This window comes from Cupressus sempervirens, chromosome 8 (assembly GCF_028749045.1).
Source record: "Cupressus sempervirens isolate cs-2001-9-10 chromosome 8, ASM2874904v1, whole genome shotgun sequence".
In the NCBI taxonomy this organism is placed as follows: domain Eukaryota; kingdom Viridiplantae; phylum Streptophyta; class Pinopsida; order Cupressales; family Cupressaceae; genus Cupressus; species Cupressus sempervirens.
The window spans coordinates 346,907,907-346,933,658 of NC_143125.1; the positions used below are offsets into that span (position 1 = coordinate 346,907,907).

General features: G+C 38.8%; 1 protein-coding gene across 2 annotated transcripts in view; it reads left to right on the forward strand.

Moving 5' to 3' along the window:
* The first annotated feature begins 703 nt into the window (after positions 1 to 703).
* Positions 704 to 25,752, forward strand: part of LOC149542756 (Mitochondrial glycoprotein family protein) — a 54,775-nt gene continuing 29,726 nt past the window's right edge. The window contains exons 1-2 of one of the 2 annotated variants that reach the window (XM_089797647.1): positions 704 to 970; positions 1,060 to 1,379. In XM_089797647.1, coding sequence (XP_089653773.1) covers positions 737 to 970; positions 1,060 to 1,379 — 554 coding nt within the window. In that variant the 5' untranslated portion in view covers positions 704 to 736. The remainder of the gene's footprint in view (positions 971 to 1,059; positions 1,380 to 25,752) is intronic. The other variant, XM_089797646.1, reaches the window with a different exon arrangement.

The window sequence follows — 25,752 nt, forward strand, 5'->3', positions numbered from 1 at the left end:
CCAGCGAAAAAAGGGAAAAAAAATGAATAAAAACTAGACAAAATCTGAAAAAATTGATAGAGATCCACATAACTAGCGACTATGTGTTACTTGGCAGATATAGTCAAAATTATTTTCAAAAATACACAAAATTTGGGGGAAAAATGACATTGGACAATTCATTCTCTATGCCACAATTAAACTGGATTGCTCGATGACTTTTTAATTAGATTCTTGATTGTGAAGCCCTTGTGCACAAGTGTGACAAGGATTGTAGTGTACATGCATCAATTGAAGGTGTTTTTGCAGAGATTTTTTGTTGCTTATACTGTTCAGTAGTGCAAAGAAGATTTCGTGATTAAGGTACATTTGCTCATTTTTCCATTCTCCCAATAGAATGTGCCACATGTGCTATCCATAAATTACCGAACTTGAGGAAGACCCTTCATAAATTTTGACATTATAACATTCATTAGATCCTTATCTTTCGATCTTGTGAAAATTTTCCAATTTGAAAAAAAAGATTAATACTTAAGAAAATAGCCTTTAACTAATAAGAAAAAAAGATTTTTGTTCCAAAAGAATAAATTTAAAAATATCTATTCTACAACTTTGGAATATGATTTAAGGAAATGATGATTGTTTATGAAAAAAGAAATAAGAGATAGGAGTGGGGGCAAACAAAACATTAGTTCACTGTCATATATATAAGACAAGGACTAACAATTGCTCTTTATAGAATCGGGCAAAACAAAAAATGTCGAAGAAATTAATACAGTTGATATCTGTGGGAGGACGAAAACTCCGAGGAGCGGCACCCTCTACGACCAAAGTTTCATATTTCTGTTCGAATACGAATCCCGTTGGGAAATTGCAGAAATACGCGTCCGATTTCTTCCACGAGTTGCTTGACAATCGAGGAGAAGACAAAAAACTCATACATGAGCTAGAATCAGAAATCGCTTACGAGCAATCCAACAACAAACATCATGTAAGTAAAGCTGAAGCTTTTACAATTAAACACACTATTTCGTAGCCACTTCCCTGCAGGCGATGGTGATGGTGCTGTTTTATGAGCAGGAAGAGGGTGATAAAGGCTCATTAGGCTCCTTTGTTATGATCTCGGACCCACCCAACTCTCAAGATGTGGTCTTGAAGAGGTCATATGACCACGAAGATATTGCCGTTACCGCATTGCTGGGCCCCTTCCTGGAAGAGCCTGGAATTTATCCCCGCAGTGTTTTAATGAAGCTGTGCATTACTAAGCCAGGGGAGGATTCCATTTTGAGGTTTGATTGTGGCTTGGAGGGTCATGACAATGATCCGATTATTCACAAGGTTGCCTATCATGATTCGACCATCCCTTTGCAGCCTTCAAAATACTATGGTCCAATTTTCAGGTGATTTTTTAATTTGAATTTTAAGTAAAATTTAGGGTTTTAGGGCTAAAATGTATGAATTTAGTATTTTAAGCTTGTATTGGTGGGAGGAACACCAGTAACCGAATGCGTTTCAATAATTGTACACTCCACACACACCTGATCCGCTGATACCCTGATCCTACTGCCTGCTGTGGTCCTGCAAAATAAATGCGAAACCATGCAATACAACTGAAACAATGTATTAACTGTTCTTGAAGATGTCACACAAAGTGCCACAAAGCACACTGCCAAACCACAAGCAAGAAATATGTATAACACGCACTCTATGATATTGCACAAACCAAGTGCCCGTGGAGTAACTTCATTTAATTATCCAATCATTAGTAAACAAACGATCCAATACATAGTTGCATCATACACCAATAATAATTTACTATATCATGTATAGTTGAACACTACAGTGTACAACTATTGTTTTTTTCGATCGATAAGATATAAGTATTATTAATAAGAGAAAAGATAACATTCATTAATCCAGCAACATCACTAACTACATAAGCTGGTGGGACAGCTGAAACATTGCTGATATGGACTAGTGCCATTATACATAGCACCCAAAAGACGGACAAACAGCCCATCTGTTTCGCTTACAGCTTCAGTGTTGTCACTCATTTCCTCCCTTCATCTATTCTCAGCAATATATGAAGCCCCGTAAACAGCATACCATCCACCTCTGATTGGCACCACCAAGCATCTCTGAGTTTTGAAGAGACTACCAGCAGCAAATGCCTGCACCATATCCAAACTAAAACTCTGCGGGCATCATCCTCCACATTGGACTATCGGACATTGTGGCCATTACAAAGTGGCTTTCAGTGGTCTCATCCCCTGTCGCAGCAACATATAATATTCCAACAACTTTACCATGCAGATTTTACCATTGCAAACACCTTCAACATCCATGCTGAAATTATCCTACAGCAGTACAACTCCCACACCAAATCTCTGAATCGAACTCCCACCTTATTGACCCAAGTTCAAGTTCTGAAAATCCTCCAAACATCAGTCGTTGTCATTATTAAAAGACAATGCCCATTTTGATAAAATATCAGCCTCCACATTGGCCTTCTAAAAATTTGGTTTATTTTAAAGTCAACTAATGCCCTAAGGTCTGTCTTAATTGCATCCACTATCGGTTAGAGATGCCAAGCTTTCGAACTGCCCTTCATAATGGCTTGGACAGCTAACATTGAGTCACCTTCTAGGTGTATTCGATCACACCCCAACTGTTTGCCCACTCTTATTGTGAACCGTGCAGCATTGAGCTCTGCCATATTGTTTGACCAATGAACTAATCTCTTGGCCCCAATAGCTAAAGTTTCGCCTAGCTCATTTCACTCAATCACCCCAACACCAGACAGTCTATTGTTTGCATTCAATGCCCCATCAAAATTAATCTTCACCCAAATTTTCTCCGGGTTTTGCCATTTTGCTTCTGCTCTAGAATTTGATACATCTCTGCCCCCTTGACTCTGCCCTGCCTTTCTGAGTTTCATACCCGACCATTGTTGCTGCATATATTGATCCCACCCTGTGTAGAGAACACCCTTTGGAAGTCGGGAAGTTGCAGCTCCTGCAACTTCCTCAATAGCCCCATTGATTCTCTATTTAAGTTTCTCTGTAGATTCACTTTGGCCCGAAAAACCTCTCCTATTTTGTTCCTTCCATGACTCCTATACTATGATGGATGGGCATGTAGTCCACAAACATCACAGCACTGATTTCTTATGCTTTAATGGCCACCCCAAAAAAACTTCTTTCAACGTTTGCAGCAATGGACCCTGCCAGTTTAACGGCCATGATCATTTCTCAATATTCCCAAGCAATTCTTCTGTTGAGGAGAAGATGATCAACATTTTCCTCAGCCAATTCACAAATTGCACATCTAATTGGGCCTTGGAAGCCAAATCATTTTCTTCTTTGAGTGGTTAGTGTCCTCCCTTGTGCTGCTAACTGTGCAAAAGAGCCAGCCTTGGGAGGCAATCTCTTCCCCAAAATAAATCCACTGGCCACTTTCTCAACTCATACCCTCAGTTCGCATTTGATAACCAATCTTCACCGAATACCTGCGCCTGTTGGCTGCACACCATATTATCTTGTCCTCTTTATTGTAGTGGTTAAGTGGTCTCTCTTTTAGGATGGACAATAATGAGTCTCACTGCTGTCCACTCAAAACCATGCCAAACTTGTTGGAATATTCAAATATGGAAAGAATACTGATGAGAGGGGGGGGGTGAATCAGAAGTATTACACTTTATCCAATAAAACTTTTATCTGAAAGTAAATTGCATGCATGTAAATACATCATGAAAATATGAAACTAAGACATGCATCATCAACACATAACACTGGAATTTGGTAACCCAAAAACCCTCCAGAAATAAGAAGGTAAAACTGGGGTGGGGATGAAACCCACAAAAATTCACTGCAGTAATATTGTTCAACCACTTCTAATGGTCTGTCCTGTTAAAGGCCTGCCCTGTTAAAGGCTTTACACAGTGTCAATAGTGACCTGGTTAAAGGATTTACAAACACTTAACATGAAGTGTCACCCTGTTAAAGGATTTAATCACCTTTTGATAAGGATCTACAAATAGCTGTTAAGCCAACCTATCTACATAGGATTTCCTTTCTAATACAATGGTAAGAGAGTATTAGGTATTATAAACCTAATAGTTTGCAATCCTTGATTGCTGAATGCAGGCACTTGTTCTGGCTCTCTCTCTGATTTTGATCCTCTGAGATTTGATTTTTGTTCGTCTTCTTTGCTTTGTTCTGATCAACTGAATATTGAATTGCTGCTCTTACTCTCTATGTCTTCTTTCACTGAATTCCATTATGTTTTTCCTTTAACACTATTCTCCTTCTCTCATCATCATTGCAGTGAATCTTTTTGTCTTCCTTAAAAAGACTTCGAAGACTTAGGGTTAGATATGGATCTACGATCCACATTGAATCTCAATTTCCCACTCAATACTTCACTTTTTGGTGATTGGTTGCACGTCTTTCCAATTTTCCAATTGGCTGCATGCAGATTGCATAGGAAATGTAAAAGATTCGTTCTTATCTCTAGATCATTCGAGATTTACCTTATGTCGGCTACAAAAACGGTTTACATCATAGTTTGTGCAATTACAAACTCTTATGTTGATATCCTGAGTTACTCGGCTCCTGAAGCATTACTGATGCTCGGCACATGTTGTTTCCTGGATAGCTCGGCACCTAAACAAAACTGTATCACTCGGCACCTTATGTTACTCGGCACTTGAATAACTCGGCACTTGATATTACTCGGCACTTGATATTACTCGGCACTTGAATAACTCGGCACTTGATATCACTCGGTACCTACTCTTTGCTTGGCATGTATAGTGAAAAATGGTTAAGTGTATTGACACTCAGTTGTCAAAATTATTCTTTAAACTAACAAAACTATGCCATCCAGAGACTTCCAGCACCACCCTATTCACCCTAAAGCCTGGTTCAACTCAACATAATCAGCAACTTTGACTCCCATCACTGAGTGAGAACCTCCCTTGCCTCACGTAGCTCTACGTTCTCCTTGGGGTAGGAAGACCATCCCAAGTATCTTCCCAAAACTTTACTTTCAGTCTATTTCCCAACTGTCATGATATGTGATTGGTAATCAGAAAGTGACAATCTAGAATAAAATTCCGTATTGGTGAGCCTCTCAGGGGATTCCTAATAGTAAGAATTCTCTCTTTCTCCTCACTATCCAGGTATTTAGCTTGGATAATTTTAACCCAAAGAAGATTTAGATCATTGTAGATAGCTGTTGTGAGGTTTTCACACCATCGCCCCAAAATTTTGGGGACCCCTTTTTTTTGGATCGCCTTAGCAAATTTTTTTGGAGTTGTCCAAAAGTTTTTGATTTGAAAATTTTACACTTTGGACGCCTTCGGGCCAGGAGGGATACAGTTGGATTTCTTTCTTCACCAGGTCTTAACTTGATTTTTCGGAACATATAAATTTTTTCCTTAGGCCAAACAAATTTCAAAGACTATATTTTTTTTCGATGGTTAGAACCATATTCTACAGGATAAAATGACAAATTTTTGGGACTTAGATGGATTTTGAAAATTTGATATAATTGTATAAGTTTGAGCATTTTCAAAATGAATTTTTTTAGATTTAATTGTTTTGGAAAATCTTGATTTTTCATGGTGAAGAGAGAAAGTTTTTGATAGTGAAATTAAAATTGGAAAATTGATTTTGAAGGCTAGGAAAATGATTTATTTTGGTTAAAAATTAAAATTGCATTAAGAAATTGAAAGTGGATTAAAATAGCAAAATTTCATTAAATATTGCCTAGAAGACTTTTAAATGTTGAAAGAAATTGGTAAATTAAAGTTGAAAATCGATTCTAGCTTGCTAAATTTGATTTTAGTGATATTTTAAATGCTTAAACATTTTTTAAATGAAAATTTTGGCATCTCTTAGGCTTTCCTCATTTTATTTCACAATTTTTGATCGCAACCGACAATTAAATGGGTTAATTTCACTATGGGCAAAATAATTTTTTTAGCATGGCATTTAAATCTGGGCCATTAATAAAGCACTAATTTATTTTTTCTCTCCTCCGGAGCAAGTCGGCCAGCTTGAAGGAGCAAGGAGATTTTGGTATAAGAGGGCTCCTCCCTCTCTCATCTACTCTTTCCATCTTCCTCCTCCTCGTGTTGGGCGAATTGTCTTGGAGAGACATTTTCTAGTGTAGGCGATTTTTTTGTTGGAACAGATTTTCCTTGTGCGACACCATTCTCCTTCCAATTTGGGTGAATTTCTGCCCTAGGTGATTTGAGAGCAGATTTGAATATTTTCTATTGCTTGGGTGATTTCTCAAGGTTCTGATTTTTGCTAGAGGTTGCGAATTTCTGCCCTAGATTTGGGCGATTTTACTTGGAGAAGGAGATACATGATCAAAGGTCTGATTTTTGGCAAATATATGGGTGATTTCAAGAGGTCAAAGTTTTGATTTTTGTTAGGGCATCATTATTTGCAAGGAGGCTTGACATTTCCGAAATCTGATCCAAACTTGAAGAGGGCCCGATTATTGGTAAAGAGAAAATTAAGGTAAGATTCTATTCATGTAGAGGTGAAGATTGTTAAAGGCAGATTCAACTTTTTGTTCTTGCTTGGTTTCGTTTCCCTTATATTCTTCTTGCATTCATCATCCACCACTTCATCATCCTATTGATAGGTTGAAGTTTGGAGAGATAAGTGTAGATTTCATAATAGGACACTTGGTGAGGTAGAAATAAGTTAGACCACCCTAGGTTGAAGTTGGGAGATATAAGTGCAGTCCATCCTAAGGTAACGAAGAGGCCGAAATAAGTGGTAGTCCCACCCATAGGTTGAAGGTTGGAGATCGATAAGTGTAGAGGTAGGATTTGGCGAGGCAGAAATAAGCTAGATTCCATTGATAGAAAGAAGGTTGGAGAGCGATAAGTGTAGTCCATATCATTTAGAACGAAGAGGCAGAAATATGTGTTTAGGATGGTAGATGTTAGTGCAAGCAAGAACCCAAAGGGAACGAACACCAAAAAAGACAAGGAAGACATGATGCCTAAGACCACCTTCTTCTCGAAAGTGAGGCGAATAAGTGACATCAATATCAGTACACTAAACATGATCCTGTTAAAATGACAGACCGAAGGAAGGATAATCCCCATGGCAAAGAAAATCTAACAAAGCAGAATTGTACATGCGGCGACTTTCCCTCCTACCTTGCCTTGTCCAGAATTGGTAATGGAGTGCGCATCTTGGTTTGATATTGTTACTAGGTCCATCATTTCTGATGAAGGGAAGAGAGTGTTAGCCAACATCAACGGACAAGTGGTCAAAGAAACATTTAATATCCCCTAGTACAAAGGCATGACCGTGGTAATGATGGATCTGGCAACCAAGTCATTTAAGGATAATCAGGAGGCTTTCTTCATTCACCTAAAGCAAAAGTGGTTACACGAAGGCAAAAAGGGAGTTACCAGATCATCAAGGCTCACTGTGTAAGATTTCAAATCAGAGTACGGCGATCTCATTGTACTTCTCAGCCGGATCATGGGCTTAGCTCAAGGTATGCAATTCGAGAACTGGATGTATTACTTTATTGATGAAGTTGAAAATGGAAAGAGAAGATTTGATTTGGCTAAGATCATAAGCCAGAATTTAGAGTTGCAACTTAGGACCGTGCAAAATCAAAAGCAATTCTATATGGGGTCCTATCTTTTCTATTTAATTGCAAGATTGTATGAGAATCCTGGACTTAAGGCCTTAGGAGTAATTGGCAATGGGCTAGGGCAATGTTTGGTGCACAAGTGCTATCTATAGCTTCATTTGCACAACACTAAACATTATAAGATGTTTTGTGATGCCTTTGCCTTGAAAACGGTAAGGATATTGCAAGGGACACTTGCTAAGAGGCTCTCATCAGAAGCAGAAGTAAAAGTTAAGAAGTATGGGAGTTGGTTTATCTAATTTCCACAATTCATATATATTAGAGTAGCAGGAAGCACAGTATGTCCCAAGGGACTTCCAAGGTAACCCACCCATCCCCCCCCCGACAAGGTAGTTTTGACAAAATGATGAAACTTAAAGGTGAGACAGGGATTACCTTCTCATTTGGAATTGGCAATGATAGTTGCCCCAATCCTATTGCCTTTGCAACTGTGGAGAAAGAATTAGAATGGTATCACTTGGCATGGTATAGAGCAAGGCAAGGATTTGATCCTAATGGTCTTGTCATCTCATGGAAATACATTCAAACATGTTCCTATTATAGAGGATTTCTGGGCCAATGCGTGGGATGACTTTCATGTGAGAAAGCTAGCTTTTTCAAGATTGTTAGTGAATATGATGAGGGCAATAAGATGGAGAGGCCTTGATATTCCCGATCAACTGGAAGATGATGAAAATGTGTTGAGAGAAGATTATGGTACAGTGGATGGAACAGAGTTGAGCCCAGTGGATTGGGATGATCACTAGGATCCTTCCTTGGAAGCAGTTACAAGGATAGTTGATCTGCACACTGAGTCGTGGTATGATGGGAAGTTAAGGGAATTACAAAGTCAGAGGGTACACCTTACTTATGAAAAGATGAAACCAAAGGAAGGTCTAATAGAATCAATCAGACAGAAAGGTGAGGGTAGTAGCCAACAACAAAGAATAGTTAAGAGCAAGAAGAGAAGTTTGGAGATTGAGAAAAGTAAAGAACATCAGGAACCTTCGACGAAGAAACAAAATACAACACCATTAAGGGAGAGCATAATTGAGGCTAGAAGCCAAGAGGATAATACAAGTGGACAAAGGGCCGTGGTAGAGGTGAGCTCTGATTCAGAATCAAGTGGTTACGGTGACAGCACCGAGTACTCTCCTCTCTCGGAGAATGGAGATGGCATGGCAGTTACTAGTGAAGAAGAGGATAAGCCAATTGATATTGAGGAAACGAGCCAAGCACCTGAGGCCGTTGGTGAAGCTTTGCTAATCGAACCAAATCCGGATTTGGAGAGATGCATTGCACCGCTATGGTTAAGGCAAATGCTTATGCCAAGAGGTGAGATAGTGACTGCTCGAACAATTGAAGATATCCAAAGATTAGTGAAAAGGGTGATAGTGAGAACCAGACACAAATTGCAAAAATGGTGGCAAAGGTAATTGTTACCTTTCGCTCACCCGCCAAAGGTTTAAATTTTAAATGCTCAGCTCGACTAATGGCTAGCCGCGGAAATATTATTTTTTATGCCAAGATCAGACCTTATGATGTATTTCGCAGCCCGCAGGATCTTCTCCGTTAGATTTCAGCAAGATCGACGGTCGGCGCGATCTCGCCATCAAGAACTGCCCGAGAGTTAGCATCAGCGACATCGCGCCCAATTGACACGTGTCTGGTGGGTCCGACGAGCGGGCTACAACAGAGGGCGGGTCGGGAAAGTTTTCCGGCGCCGCAGGCGCTATGTCGCCATCGCATGCCTGTCGGAAAATCTCCATGGCGACATAGCGCCCGACGGAGATGCTCACGTCGGCGGGCGACATGTTTCCCGGGGCCGGAAGTTCGAAAGACCGGCGAGGCGCCATGGCGCCAACGGAAAACCGATGCATTTTCCAATGGCGACATAGCGCCCAATCGGAAAATCCACCGTGGCAGGAAGCGACCAGGCACGTTGGGTCCCAGCAAGTACTTCGCATGAGCAGTCAGGAGCCCAGCACCACGGTGGCGAATCAGATGTAGCCACGTATTCATCAGTGGGGTCAAGGCGATACGGACCCTCCGAGTTGGTGCTTTGTCAGACCAGGGAGGTGTCTCATTGGGCCAATAAAGAGCGACCACGTTCCCCAAGTCAGAGTTCAGTCAGCGTCACCAGTACATGGAAAGGTAAGATCTCCACCGTCGGATCAAGACCGATCGACGGCAGGCGCCATCGCGCTATAAAAGAGCTGTGCGGGTCTTATGTTAACGACATTGCGCCTGAAGGACACGCGTCCTTGTGGGTCCAGGGATGTCAGCGAGGACTAGTCAGCCCGTTGATACGTGGCCAGTTCTTATTCATCGATACGCTGAGAGGAATGATCTTCCTTGCACACCGTTAGATCGATTCAGATCAACGGATGGTGCCATCTCGCTATGGCAGAGATGCACGGGTTTTAACATGGTGACATAGCGACCATCCGCCACGTGTCGGCGGGAATCAGGTCTTACCAATCGGCGTCAGGAGAACGAATCAAATGACGACACGCGTTCAACAGGCCCAGTAGTTTCGGGAGGAATGGCGAGTCTTCACGACCGTCAGATTAGAAGGGATCTACGACTGGCGCTGTCTCGCTATCGAGAACAGCTCGGTAGATACATCGGCGACTTGGCGCCCTTGCGCCACGTGTCTTGGCGGGACCGCATTTCATGCTGCCGGCGCAGTTAGGTTCAGGGTGACCGACAGACCAATAAGCTGACGCCACGTTTTGGCGGGCCCGGCGAATCATAAAGGAAGGAGGGTCGCGGGAGGTCAGGTTTTGCGACTGTCAGATTAGAATGGATCGGCGGCAGGCGCCATCTCGCCATGGCGAAGCTGCAAGATTTTTAGTATAACTACATGGCGCCCTTTCGCCACGTGTCAGTAGGGCCAAGTCTCGCCAGGATGCATCGCTGAGGTGGTGCCAAGTGGAATGGGGCCCGGTCGCAGATTGAAAAGTTTGCGGCAGGTTGGAAGTCTCACGACGGGCAGATTGCGTCGTCGAAAAGGTGTACCGACGACGGTTAGTGTTACGGTGAATCAGGGACTGCCACATATGCCAGATCAGAACATAGACATTAGGTGGCACTAGATCTTCAACGCGGCTAGCGCAGTCAGGGGTTGAATTTTGAGCCGTCAGATCTGCAGAGATCAAGGGCAGGCGCCATCGCGCTATGGGGAAATTGCGCGAGGTTTGCCATAGCGAGTTGGAGCCTTTCTGCCACGTGTCCTTGGGGCCCAGGGGGGATGCGCAGTTAACATCACAGTTACGATTGACAGTTAAGTTGCCAAGTCAATGATACAGTCTGGTTGGGGCATTGCAGTCACAGTTTGGTACCACCACAGATAGAGATAACTGTTGGACGCTATGTCGCTATTAGGAACTTCAGGGCATGGCGCCCATAGCGACATAGCGCCCAGTGAAACATAAAGGTGTGGTCAGCGCGTGAAGAGGACTGCCAGGGTGGCAAAGGGGAGGAAAGTGATTGCCCCACGTGGCCCAGTCAGCATGTGGACCTGGTTGACCTTTTTGACCCTGCTGTTTCGTGAACCAGAAAGGATAGAAATCATTATTTATTTTTGCCGTGGATCTGATTTCATAATCAATTGCCACCAACTCAGAGTGAATATCAGGTGCAGAGGGACACTCCATCTATCCAGTCGATCCATCTACCATGTCAGGGAATGTTGTGGCGCCGTTTCTATCTTCTCCAGGCTCTTTCTCAGAAAGATATGAGATTTTTTGGTATGCAAGCCAGGATTCAATCAGATCTTCGATTGGATTCTCAAGATGGGAAGTTAATGCCAGTAGGTAAGAAGTGAGTGTGACACAGAAATCTTTAATTATGCCTGATCTATAAAGGCAATTTGGTGACTTGTTCTTAGGGTCGACTCTTCCTGATTTTCTCTGCTACTGCTTGCAGACTTGCAGTGTAGAATCCCTGTGTCTCTGAGCTACATAGCATCCTGTGTCATTCTCTTCAGTGGTCAATGTGTATGTGCTTCATTTTGCCTCTCATTGATGCATTATTGAGATTAGTGGTCCACATACTGTATCTATCTTGGCCTATTGGATAATATACAAGTGAAATCTTCTTTTCCTGGTGTCATTTAGTTGGTTTTCTGATCCGTATGTGATTATTGATCGATATAAATCTGGACATGTATGACTTTTGTATGTTACCCTAGTTCTGTAGTGCATATATGGGCAGGAATGAGTCTGAACACTCTGTTTTGGTGCATCACTGCCTTAGATTAGACTAGGTAGATTTGCTTTAACGCTCTCTTTCTCCCTTTCCCTTCTGAGAATAGATATGTGCGCCCTGACAAGTAAGAGGAAGCCGGCCTTCTCCGGAGACTCAACCTCGTAGTTCAAGTCCCACAGCTTGGAGGTTGTTTCCATGTTTCACTAGGTTGTCCTCGTGCATAGGCCTTGGACAAGGGTGCAAACCTAAGTGACGACAGTAATCAGGAGCGACAATGATGGTCACTGAAAGGTTCAGATTGCTATACCAACAGTTAACAAGGCATTGGATGAGATTGTGGCTCAGGGCTATGAGATAGTAGAGCATAACTTGGAAAGAATCATAGATGACATGGAATGTGAGGAGATCCAAGAATGCATCCTTTCAATTAGAGAAAGGTTGAGGAAGGCAAACGAAAGGATTGTAAAGTTGGAGGCCAAGAACAAGTATTGGAGAGATTGCCAGCGTATCCAACAATTGCACTAGGCAGCCCTTCCTCAAGACAGCGGGAGCAATATAGAAGAGATATCGACTCAACTGCAAGAAGTCAAGGATTGGATCCATGATACAATCCAAGATGGGCGAAATTTCTTGCCTTCCTTTGTCTTGACATTCAGGTCATTAGAGACAAATTTCGAACATTTGAAGGCGAATGGAAGGATTTACTTCTAGTCAAGGACTTAGCCATTCCCAGGCTATAGGCATTCATTGAGCTACCGAGAAATATTTGGAAAGAGCCAAGTTGATAGATGAAGGAGGTTTGAGTACGGTGGAGTCTTGGTTCGTTGCCTTGACTACGGAACGAGATTGCATAACACAGCCCAGGCGTTGACACTTCCATTTCAACCATGATGAGCGATGTTGGGGCTGCGCTTGATTTTGAAGATATCAAAGAGGAAAACATTAATGAGACAGAGTTTGGATCAAGATTGGATGAGTTGGGGAAGGTCGCTATGAAGAGGAAACATTTGGGCACCCTTGCCTCCCTCAATGCCTTTATTGGATATGCAAAGGAATATGAGAGGGATCATGAGAAAACACTGCAAATAGTGAGCAACATGATGAATTCAGCTGAGCGTAAGATGAAACATACACCTTGCCCTCCCATGAAGGAAGTCAATGACAAGCTAGCTAAGTTCATTGCTTTGGCTAAAAAGATGAAAGAAGGGGGTAGAACTATATTAGAAGATCATTTGATGTAAGCCCAAGTGGAAAATTCTCCTTCTTCTTAGGTAGGATAGGTGTCTGATTTTGATTGGCTACCATTTTGGTGCCTTCTCATTGGCTGCCACTTTTCCTTTTTTTCATTGGTCCATTGATGAGGTGGCGTCTTCTCATTGGCTGATGGGGTGGCAACCCTAATTAGGGTTTCTAGGATCCAATTTGGATCGTTGGTTTTGCCTCTTTATCTCTACCATTGGTTGTAATTTTGGCCTCTATATAAGGCCATTTGCTCTCACTTGTAAAGGGCCAGAGAAAATTGTTGCTAAGATAATACCAAAATTGCCTCTCTTTATCATTGTTGTGACTTGCATGGTGATTAAGAACATTTGGTGTTATTGCATGGTTTCTACTTCCAATATTTAAAGTTAGATTCCCTTTGAAGTTGTTAAAGTAGATTTCATTTTGATAAAGTTGCTAAGGAAGAGTACGAGTAGATGGATAGTTGCATGGTGATATTAGTGGATGTTTGATAGGGACCTATAAACTAGGCTACTAGCATCCTAGCGGCTTGTTGGGAAGCCTTGTGTGGTAAACTAGTCCTTTTCCTTTGAATCATTGCATCTATGAAGGTAAAGCCGCTGGTTAGCTTTCATCATATTCGATCCTCGTCCATTTGCTAATCTTTCCATTCATAGGAGTAGGAGTAGAGCAGTGGGTAGTTTAGTATTTGGAGCTTTGAGGAAGGAGGTTAGGAGAAGCATCATTGGTAGACACACCCCCATCATCACCACCATCAACATTATCTGGCACTCATTATATTTTACAAACCCATCATCATCACCATCATCCAAAAGTCCGAGATTATCCTTGAATGAACAACGTAAGAACGCCTACGTGATTACCAACAAATCACATCGATAACTGAGTTAGCATCCATAGGTGTAAGGAACATTGGAGTTTTATCTCATGTCTTCACAAGTATTAACTTTTCAAGAGAGGAATTGAGTGTTTGATATTCCATATCAAGTATTCAATTGCTATATGTTATATAGTGGTACAAAACTGACATCAACAATAGTCCACACCAGTTTGGCACCCAAGGTTAAATTCATCTGTTGCTAGTCTCTAATCCTTACACCTCCCTCTTTTTTACTTTTGCAAATTTCCTTCCATGCTATAAGAGGCCATCTATCTTCGTCTTGGGCCCCATTCCAGAAGAACTTCTGCATTTTCAGTTCTATGACTTTGGTTACTTTTTTTGGAACCTTCATACACATCATTGAAAAGCTGGTATTGTAGAGACAACTGATTTGAGCATGAGAATTCTGGCTGCAGATGAAAGTCATTTTCTCTTCCATGCTTCCATTTTCTTAAAGCAGCCATCCACAAGGTCCTTCCAAAGTCCAGCTTTTGAAGCCCCACCAAATAGAGGAATCCCAAGGTATTTGCCTGGGAGTATTCCCACTTTCATTCCCAGAATTCTGCAAATAGATCGTTGTAGGCTGTAACTGTAGATCTGCGTTAAAGAAAAACACTTCAGATTTTAACCAATTAATACATTGACCCGAGGCTTCACTGTATTTGTCTAGAACAAGGTTGCATGGGTACGGAAGTACTTGGGTAATTTGGGTATGGATACAAGTACGTGTATGGATGTTTTCCAAAATAAGGGACAGGGGTATGTGTAATTTATTTTATTTCATATAATTTTGGTATTTTATAGAAAATCTGAAAATATGAGTCATGAGCCATGAGATTGAGCTTTTGAAACAAGAAATCTGAAAATATGAGTCACGAGTCTTAAGATATATGCTGAATGTTTAAACTTTAGATTCATAACAAAGAAGGCAACTTTAAATATGAACAAGAAAATCACAAATCATATAACGACATATTGCAAATGATAAAATTCTAGTTCTAACTTGAACAGTGAAAATCAGAAAAAGTTTAGTAGTTTACTGTTAATCAATATTGTATCAAAGTTTCAAATTGATTGCATATTGAATTAAGCTTGATACACAGCAAGCTGATATACGCAAATGGAAAACTGAAACAAAAATCAGACATCATAATCTACATGGCAGTTTTTATATCGTTTTGCAAGGGAGAAAAAAATTATAAGCTGACGTGGTGCTTCCATCTGCAGGGTACGTACCCATGCAAGTACCCAGTATGGGATACACGTACCAGTACCTGGTACATGTAACAGGGGTCTGGCTACGCATAGCTGTGCAACCTTGGTCCAGAGTGTTTCTAATCATCCTTGCTTCTCTTTTGCAGGCTTCTTTCATTAGATATGTATCATTAGGAAGATGAAGATGAGATACAGGATCCATGCCATCCACAATCTTGATACCTTTCCACAATCCAACCATTCTCCTCTTTGTAATCATCCTCCGTAATAATGAATAAAAAAGGAGAAAGATTACCTTGTAGTATCCCCTTATTCGATTCCAAAAAACCTCGAGGGCTGCCATTTACTATCACCAAGAATCTTGGTGTATTAATGCAACTCCCCACCCATTCAATCCACGCCTGATCAAACCCAAACTGTTCTAACACTTTCAATAAGAATCCTCGATTAACTGCATCATAGGCCTTTTTGATGTCAAGTCATTAACAACCAAAAAATTGTTGAAATTTGACATATATCTTTGGCTCTACGCATGCACAAAGCTAGGGTGTTCAAGTACCAGTACTCTTCCCTAGTAAAATAAACATTCTTAAATACATTTCACAATTTTGGAAACTGGGCATATTATGTATTTATTTAGTTACTGTTAAAGATTGAGGATTATTTATTAGTTGGATTTATTTGGTGTATGATTTCAATATAATTTTAGCCGATGGGCTTTCCCTTTAGAGTCGCCTCTAGTCGGAAATTTCATGCCGGCAAATAGTTGTTAGAAACAATGCAATGTTCACTTTTGGAGTAGCCGGAAATCGTTGTCAGAAACACTGCAGCGTTCACTTTTTGAGTAGGCATTTCCAATCTTAAATGCGTTAATCTCTTTTACCTTGATCAACGGTTCCAAGTGGTTGTAAATGCAATTACTACCATAGAAACATTTTCATCCTTCCATCCTGTGGTACAGCACATAATGCAAATGCCAAAACAGTCACTGTCCAAACTAAAAATTTGCATCATTATTTTTCACACTGCACTGATTTATTGGTCATTTTACTGTCATTTCTAAAAAATATTCCAGAAGGCTATACGTGGAGGTGTATTATTCAAAGGTGCTCATGATCCTTGTCCTGATTCTCAATGCCCCATCCCAAGTCGTTTCAAGGCAACCAGCGTCCCGGCAATTAAATGGCTCTCATTGTTAATGCTGTATACATTGGAAAGAATTAATTTATGAGATTTCTCAATATCGTTTGCAGTCTTTGTACGTCAGTTGCATTTCATCAATAGTTGTCTTAGGTGAACTTTCACCAGTATATCTATCGTATGCATATTTATTTCTTCTTGATGAAGCCTTCAATCTTTAAAATTGAACGCCACTACTGGGTTTGAAACCAGATGTAAACTCATGGAATACAATTGCTACAGGCTGTACCCAAAATGGGTATGTTAAGGAAGCACTTGAAGCATTTTTATCAGTTGCTTTTGACAGGCAGGAAACCCATGGTAACTATTTTAGGTGTTGTCTGTGCTTGTGCTGAGTTAACAAATTTGTGGCAGGGCAATCAAATTCATGAGTATGTGATTAAGAGTAGATTGCAGTCCAATATTTTCACGAGAAGTGCCCTATACATCTATTCAAGATGCTTGAATACAGAATATGCACGTCAAGTATTTGATCAAATATTTGGAAAAAAATGTTTCAATGTGGAATCCGTAAGTTCAGGATCCAAAATGGGAGTGTTTGAACAGTGTATGGACATCGATTAAAGCATAAAGGATACAAAAATTGTGTCAGATTTCGTAGTGGCAAGAGCATTTGTAGACATGCATGTAAGATGTGGAAACTTAGATAAGGAATGTGAACTATTTGATGAAATGCCTCAAAGAAATTTGGTCTTACAGGGACTGCAATGATTCCTATGAACAAATTTGAACTTTATGAAAAAGGTTTAAGAAAGCTTCAATCAAATGTAATTGGCAGGAGTATAGCCAGACTCCACAACCTTTACCATCATCCCAAACACACGTGCCAAAATGGTACCTTTGAAATAGGGAATGGACATTCATCAAAGCATAAAAGATAGATGAATTTTGAGAGACACTGTAATTGCAATTTTGTAGATCTGTATGAAAAATGTGGAGTTATGGACAAGGCACTTGAATCATTTGACAAAATTTGTCAAAGAAATGTGGTATGATGGATTGCAACGATTACAGGATATATATATATATATATATATATATTGGATATATTGAAAAGGCTTTGGAAACTTCCAAGCAAATACAATTTGTAGGTAGAAAGACGGACTCTACAAACATTGCCTGATTGTTTCAGATCAGAAGCTTTGGAACAGGGTATGAATATCCATCAAAGCATAAAAAAAAGAGGTTTTTTGTCTCATATTATAGTGCTGTGGTGCACATGTATGCAAAATGTGGAAGCATAGACAACGCACAACAAATGTTTGACAGAATCCCTCAAAGAGATATCATCCCTCGGAGTGCAATTGCTGCTCGATATCACGAAATAGAGTTGTTGAAAAGACTTGAGAAACTTTCAAGCTAATCATCACTGCCCAATTACTAATCCATGTGTGCAGTACTTTGATTTATCTTTAAAAGACTGACAAGTATTGTCCCTACAAGTGCTATCCTTGAAGTAACCCTCTTTAAATCCTTATGGAAATTATTACTTGCAGTGCAAAATAGATGCTCGACAATACTTGCCAATTTTCGAAACAACAATTGATACAGAACGAAACAGATCTGGTTAAGACGGTGTCTTATGATTAGACCACCTATGTTGTTGATACTCAGTACATGGGTTGTCCAAATGTCGCTAGTCTGCAAAATTGTAGCTCCTTGTGATGAGAAAATTTATTGCTGGTATTTTCCCATGCATATCAATATTTATTTTCAATTAACAATCACCTTAATGTGAAACCTATAATACCACTATCTTAAGCAATTATAATTTTGAAGGAGAGTGCGCTCTGTTTTTTAAACAACAAAAACAAACATAAAAAATAGAGGATGCCCTGTTTTAGAAACTTTTAGATCAAGGCTTTATTGCAGACTTCTCCTGTTCCTTCTCATCGCTCTCTGTGCATAGCTTGTCTTCTTTTTCCTTTCTCATAGAATCAGTACCTAGAATTTTCTTGATTGCTTCAACACCTACTGAGCATTACCAGCCCTTTCTGCTTGTTGTGTGCACCTTTATGCAGCCTCTGCTTTCTTCAATTGTTGCTCTACCTCAGAAAACTTTTCTTCTCTTCTAACCACTGTCAGACAATCTTCTATAGGAACTCAACCAAATTTGTTCCTACTTCTGCATCCACGTTGATGGTCGTTACACCCCTAAAACTGCTCCAACTCATTGTAAGTGGACTGATATTAACATAAACAGGTCTGCTATACAATTCTGATCATGATAGAGGTTTGTTACAGGGATGCAACCTCCAGTATTCATCAAATCTTCCACAAAGAACCCAAACCAACCCGAAACCAACCAAACACTGATTTATTGCCTCAAAATGACATAAAGATGCATGTTTCAGGCATGTAATGCACTTTTCCGACTTTCCCAACACCTTGCAAACAATATACTATATGATTTTGAGCTTGTAACATGACTGTACAACATTCTTAATTTTCTGATTCCTAATGTAAACTTGCCAAATACTAATCATACGACCCCATATAGTAGGAATCAGTGTTACCAGCCTTAGACTTGGCTCAGACTTGCTCAGGCCCAAATTGGGCTTGGACTCAGTCTCGGTAGTCGGACTCGGCAAGGACTCGACAAATTAAAAAAACCCATGAAATTCAAAGATTTTTAAGGATTTAAAGTTTGTTACATGCTTCAGTTAGCCAATTAACATCAAGTACAAAATAATTGAGATAAATAGAAGCTACTTTGCACACATATACAACTTTTCATAGATCACGTAAGTATAAATGCAAATTTTTGAAAGAAATTACTAAAAGTTAATCTGAATAACATAATAGAAATCTGAAATATAGTCTAACTACTCGCTACTCATGAAACATGGGTCAATGAGTTTGACTCAAAATCACACACTTAAATCTTGAGAGCAATATCACAATTTGACTACTTGTGGAAATTATCTCCTACTTATCTATAGTGCAACTATCAAATGTCTCCAATATCCATGGAATATGCAATTCATAGAATCAAAAGTTCAAAACGTGTATCAAAACAAAGGCTCATAGTAGCCTATGTCTTCCTACGAGTACGCCTAAGATAGGTCATGGAAGACTCTAGAGCCATCCTCTCAGTGTTTGAGGCTGAACCTAAGTGACATGCTCATCATGATCATCCTCATCCTCATAATCCTCATCATTAGAGTCAAATCCATCACTCTCGGCCTCAAGGTCCTGCACTGTGTCTCCTCGTGCTCTAGCCTCCTCCACTACTATTGCCACTATCGGATCCCAAAACCCCAATACTCTTCTCTCAACTCTTTTTTTTTTTCCTATTCTTTGTGTTTACAAGTGATAGAATGACCTTTTTAGGTCTTACTCATGCTTAACATGCCAAAAATAAAACATTACAATTTTTTTTTTTTGGTCTTTTCTGGACACTGCCTGCTAGCTGAGTCAAGCTGACAAGACTCGGCAAGTCAACCAAGACTCGACCGAGTCTGAGTCCTGAGGCAATTTGCCTTGTTTTTCTTGGCTCGCTTTGGGACTCGTGGAGTCTTGTAACATTGGTAGGAATTATCTACCAAACCAGAATAAGCATGTTAGGGCAAACTTGGAAGGAAGGAGCCAATTTAAAAATAAAAGAAGAGTTTTATAAAAGAAAAATGTGTTTTTAAAGTGCTGATGCAGCATATCCCATTGCGTATGACCATCCATCCTAGGGACATTCAAGGCACTCCTGACCATCTCCCAAAAAATATCTCAAGGTCCCTTGGATTTCGGGACATTTCGTATGAATTTTCAAAAACAAGGATGGGGATGGGGATGTCCCCTGGGGAACCTGAAGTCTTGGAAAATTTTCCAATATGGAGACTAGGGTTTTTAGGTTGGGGAAACGTCCCTGAGTAGCACTGCATTATCCTTTGTCAAAGAAGTGAAGGTTCTCACTTCCATATTTCTTGGAAGTGTTCTTAGTCACTTAGGAGTTGTTTAGGTGTAGCATTTTTTCTTACGCAAGCTTATACTTAGGAAATTCATTGGTTTTGTTCTTGTTCTTTGTGTAGAGCACTAAAATCATATTGTACACTAATTTTGGTTTTGAACAACATAAATTATCTTTTATTGTAGGCTTTCTTGACTCAAAGAGTTCAGCATATGAAGGTTTGTGATGTAAACTTTGATATTTTACTGTGTGTTTGTTTAGGACAGTGAAGTTTTAAATGCTTTGCTTCTTCTTCTAGAGGTTCAACGAGTTCAAATAGTAAGAGTATTCTCAAGTCTTCATTAGTGCGTTAGATTAGCATATGGGAGACATGTTAGACCCATGTGGTATTATGTTGGTGAGTCTCATGTACTCTTGCAAATGATTGCTTTCCTTTTAGCAAGAAGATTGGAGGAGTTTGCATTTGCAGTTATGATTTTTTATGATACCTTGAGAATATATACCAAGTATTATGGTTTGGGGTTGAGAAGATATGTCTTCTAGTTGCCCAAGATCATTTAGGTATAGGGATTGCAGCTATGGACCTTACTAGGATGATTCAGGAGTTGTTTCATGGTATTCCCTTTTAGGTATTTCAGCTTGGGATTTGATGATGATTACTTTTTGGGGTTCCAAGAGAGGAGAGTGCAGTTGTGGCACAATGATTTTATAGAATCAAATCGAGTGGCACAACGTCAACATGGTAGTCTTCTTTTGTGATTGACTTGGAGTTGTGGGATCACTCTGGTTTTCATTTCAACAACTTTTGGGGATGAGCAAATTGATGTCGACTTTCTTGAGCTTCTTCCTATAGTGACACTTTTTGGCTCATTCAAAGAGCAATTCTCTGAGGAGTTAAATGAACTTATGCAATGTTTGATTGCTCTTCTTGCGAGTGGTTATCATGTTGGTTCTTGTGTTTGTAGTTAAATTCATGGAAAGAATATTGTGCCTACCCCTCCATACTTATCCAATCCTCATCCTCAACATTGGAAACATCTGCAACAAGGAAAGGGTACTTCAGTGAGAAGATAGGCATTGTGAAGAATATATATAATGCATCCATTCTTGACATGGTTGTAGCACACTTGAATGGACCTTTGGCTTTCTCAAGATTAATTGTGGATTTTGTTTTCTCAACTATATTAAGGGATATGCCAAGGGATTCCATATAATTTATTCTTATTGATAAGCAAACATGCCAATCAGTGGTCCACTCACATGACCTTCTAGCACACCTAAATGGACCTTTGGCTTTCTCAAGATTAATTGTAGATTTTGATTTCTCAACTATATTAAGGGGTATGCCAAGGGATTCCATATAGTTTATTCTTATTGATTAGCAAACATGCCCATCAGTGGTCCACTCACATAACCTTCTATAAATATGGTTGTAGTTGGTGCTAGTTATCTCTTAACTCTTCGTCTTCGCCTTTACAAGAAAGGTTTTGTGCATTATTTTTTGAATTTTACAATCATTTCATCTGATTCATATGGAGTGACTAGGCGCTTGCTGATCAAGCCCCCTGGTGTTCTTACAAGTGCCTAGTATAGGCCTTTCTTTACAATTTTGCAGAACTTTTGCAAATGGAGGCTGATTTCACAATCAAAATATCTACTTAAAGGTTTTTTGACAACTTTGTGATGGTTGAGGTATCTTTCACATTTTTGCTGTTTTATGGTGCTTTTAATCTGTTGAAGTTTGATATTGGTTTGTTTCATTCTTGTGAACAAAGGGGTTGATTGATTACACTGTGATGGAAAATTTGTTGTATTCTCCCGTTTCATCATGGATGTGCCTAAATAAGAACTTCTAACTTCGTGTGATTATTATAAATGGAAATCTGATATGGAGATATTGTTACTGAAATTGCAATTGAAGCGAATCAGTTTTAGCCAAGATCTAGTTTCCATGGGTGCTGCAGAAAATAGGAAATGATTTGATCAAAGAGATGAAGCCCTTGATACAATCATTATGTCTGTTTGTCTTGATTTTAGATATCATGTTCTATCTGGTAAGAGTCCAAATCAAATTTGGACTTAGAGAGTCTCTTTGGGAAGCCATATTAGATGAGGGAATCTCTATTGGAGAATGAACTACTGATTCTTTATTTTAGACATTTTGACAAAATATAGGATTTGTTCACAAAGCTAAATTCTCCTAGGTTGCTGTTGAAAGAATGTGGGATTACTAAAGAGGATGAATAATTGATTCTCTGCATTCTCTCAAAGCTAGGTCCTGATTATTCATTATCTGGTTTTGCATTTTATGCTGCTATGAATGTTCTAGGTATGCACACAATATGCCTTCTGTAACGCCCCGCCATGTTACCCAAAAGAAAGCTAACCTAAAGTTTTACTAAGTTTGACAAACATTTTATTTTTTAAAGTTAAAGATACAACAACAGTTATAGAATAGCGGAAGCAATTGACATTCACATAAACACATACCATAAAACAGATTACAATTCTTAAGGGTCCCATGATGTTGAATCACATTTAAGTTTAATTAATACAAAAACCAAAATATAACACATCCATATTAAAGAATAATTACAAGTACAAATTCATTTAAATAATATAAAATTATATAAGATGCCACTTGGCAATAAACAAAATACCCAATCATCCACTGTACAAGTCATAGGGTATGAAGGGCTGAAATAATATCCAACATAAAATAGAGTACATCATCTCTTAAGATCTATGTAATCAAATACAATACGCTAGGTATAACCATCCATCATAGAAATACAAGAATCTATAGAAAAGAACATCTACACAAACACATCCAGCAGCGACATCTGATGGTCGGATCTCAATGGTATAAGAAAAAACACTACCACCCGACCTCGTGGAACCCAAAAAGGCCCACTCCCACTGTGCTGAGGAGATAAACTCAAGTCCCAAACAGATAACAAACTCAAAAGTCAAAACCAACATCTGGGTTCAAAGAATCACCTGAAAGCAAACTATCTCAAGGGTACCAAGACACAAGTATCAACTAAACCCAGAGGCAACAATGACACGTAGGGAATCTACTATGCATGTGGGCAAGTGTTAGTGCATGAGCCAACTCTAAGGTTACTTGACTAGTCTTTTAGTCCTCCAGCCCCCTAGTGACTCTATGTAGCACTAATATCCTTTCGTACTGACAAGGCATACTAACAAGTTAGCTCTAAGGTTACCTGACTAGTTTTTTAATCCTCTGGCCCCCTACTGACTTTTTGTGGTACCAATATCTTATTAATTCATTTTAAACACATTGAATGAAATGCTATCACTTATTAAAATAACCTACAATGGGTTACCCAGGCAGCCTCTTCAGGGCTCATACCTCCATTGCAAGCCACTTCCCAACATGACATACAGATAACCTACCCTAAGCTTAGCAAAGTACAAGATCACAAAAGACCACATACCATACATCAGTTCTTAATCAAGCAACTGACAAATACTGAAAATCACTGATCATAATCACGGATTCCACCAATACAATCATCCTAACAGGACTGATCCCAAAATCAAGTACGCATAAACTAAATCCACGTCATAACATGACATCACCAAGAACAAATCATACAAACACTTCAGTCCTATACAAGCGACTGAAAAGCAATCCAAATAAAATTGATCGAAGACTCAAAGGTTATATCAGATAGGTCACACCATTCACCTCATTTTCACACATGAACATTGGAAAGCAATAACAATCAATAGATCAAAACACTTCATAAAGCATACAAGACACATTACCATGGTTGAGTACAAAAGATCATGATCAAAACATCATCATGACATCACAAAATAGAACTCCTGAGCCTTTGGTAAACATCCTGAGTTGTTCAAAGAACTAAGTCAACCTGACACCCAACAGTAAAATCACACGTCATAAAAAGAGTACACACAAAAGTAACTTTCACAATATATTAGGTTTAGAAAACACAATGGCTTAATTTTCATTAAAGGTTTTCAAGTTTTCATTTTTCATTTTTTCAAATATTAGAGTTCATAAAGTTTGCGATCTCAAACAAGGTTTCAATTTCCATTTCTCTAGTTACTAGGTTTACTAAGGTTTCCGAGTTCACTAGAATTTTAGACGATTCAACAAACCATATAAAGTTGTTTAAACATTGTTTCAAAGTTCAATTCGTTATCAAAACGTAAGAGTTTAGTGAACATACACATCACAGTTTTCATTTTTTTAAAGTATGTTAATTACTAAGGTTTTCGAATAAGAAAATTTCCCTAGCAATATAAATCATTTTTATATAAAATCGAATCATCAAGCACAAACCAAGTTTAGTAAAGATAACTATTAATTCTCCCAATTAATTTATTTGATTTTCAATTTACTTTAGAATTATATTTAAATAATAAAGTAATAAATCAAATTTTCAAATAATTAAATTTAAAATTTTAACAATACTTATTAAAATTATTAATAATAATTATCAATTATTACTATAATAATTTTAAATTAATTAAACTTTGGAAAAGCTCTCCCAAAAAGGAAACTTGTTAAAAATAGACTTTCCTGAAATGGAAACCTGCTAAAAATAGAAACTTTCTCGAAATAAAAACTTACTAAAAATAGAAACTTGTCCAAAATGGAAACCTACTAAAAATAGAAACTTTTCCAAAATAGAAATCTGCTAAAAATAGGCTTTCCCGAAATAGAAACCTGTTAAAAATAGAAACTTTCCTAAAATGAAAACCTACTAAAACAAAAACTTTCCAAAAATAAAAACTTTCCAAAAATAGAAACTTGCTAAAAATAGAAACTTGCTAAAAATAGAAACTTTCAAAAAATTGAAACTTACTAAAAATGGAAACTTTCCAAAAACAAAAACTTACTAAAAAATGGAACCTTTCCAAAAAATGAAACTAAAAATGGAAACTTTCCAAAAACAGAAACTTAATAAAAATCGTAACTTTCCAAACCCTCATCCCATTTTCTAATAAACCAGACAAAGATTACAAAGCTATAATCATTCATAGATGTTTCTGAGACGAACAATAAATCCATTACGAGGTTTCAAATTAAATCACAAGCAATTCTATAACGAAAATTCAATTTTCTCAAACAAGGGTTTGAATCAAATTACTTCGCTCAAAGATGTATTAAGAACAAAGCAGAGAAGATTTCAACACAAGGGTTTTTCAACCACATTTAAAAACTTTGAAAACAAATTTATCTAGACACGAAGAAGACAAGAATTCGAAGAATGGAAATCCATATTAGAATTAAACCACGAGATCCTACTTGGATCTGATGCTAACACGCAAACACACAAATGCACGAAGCACATGAAAAAACCCTTTCCTTCTGAAAAGCTTCCTTTTTTGAAAATTGTTTCTCCAAAACCTATGTAATTGCAAAATGAGCTCTAGACTTCTGATAAAG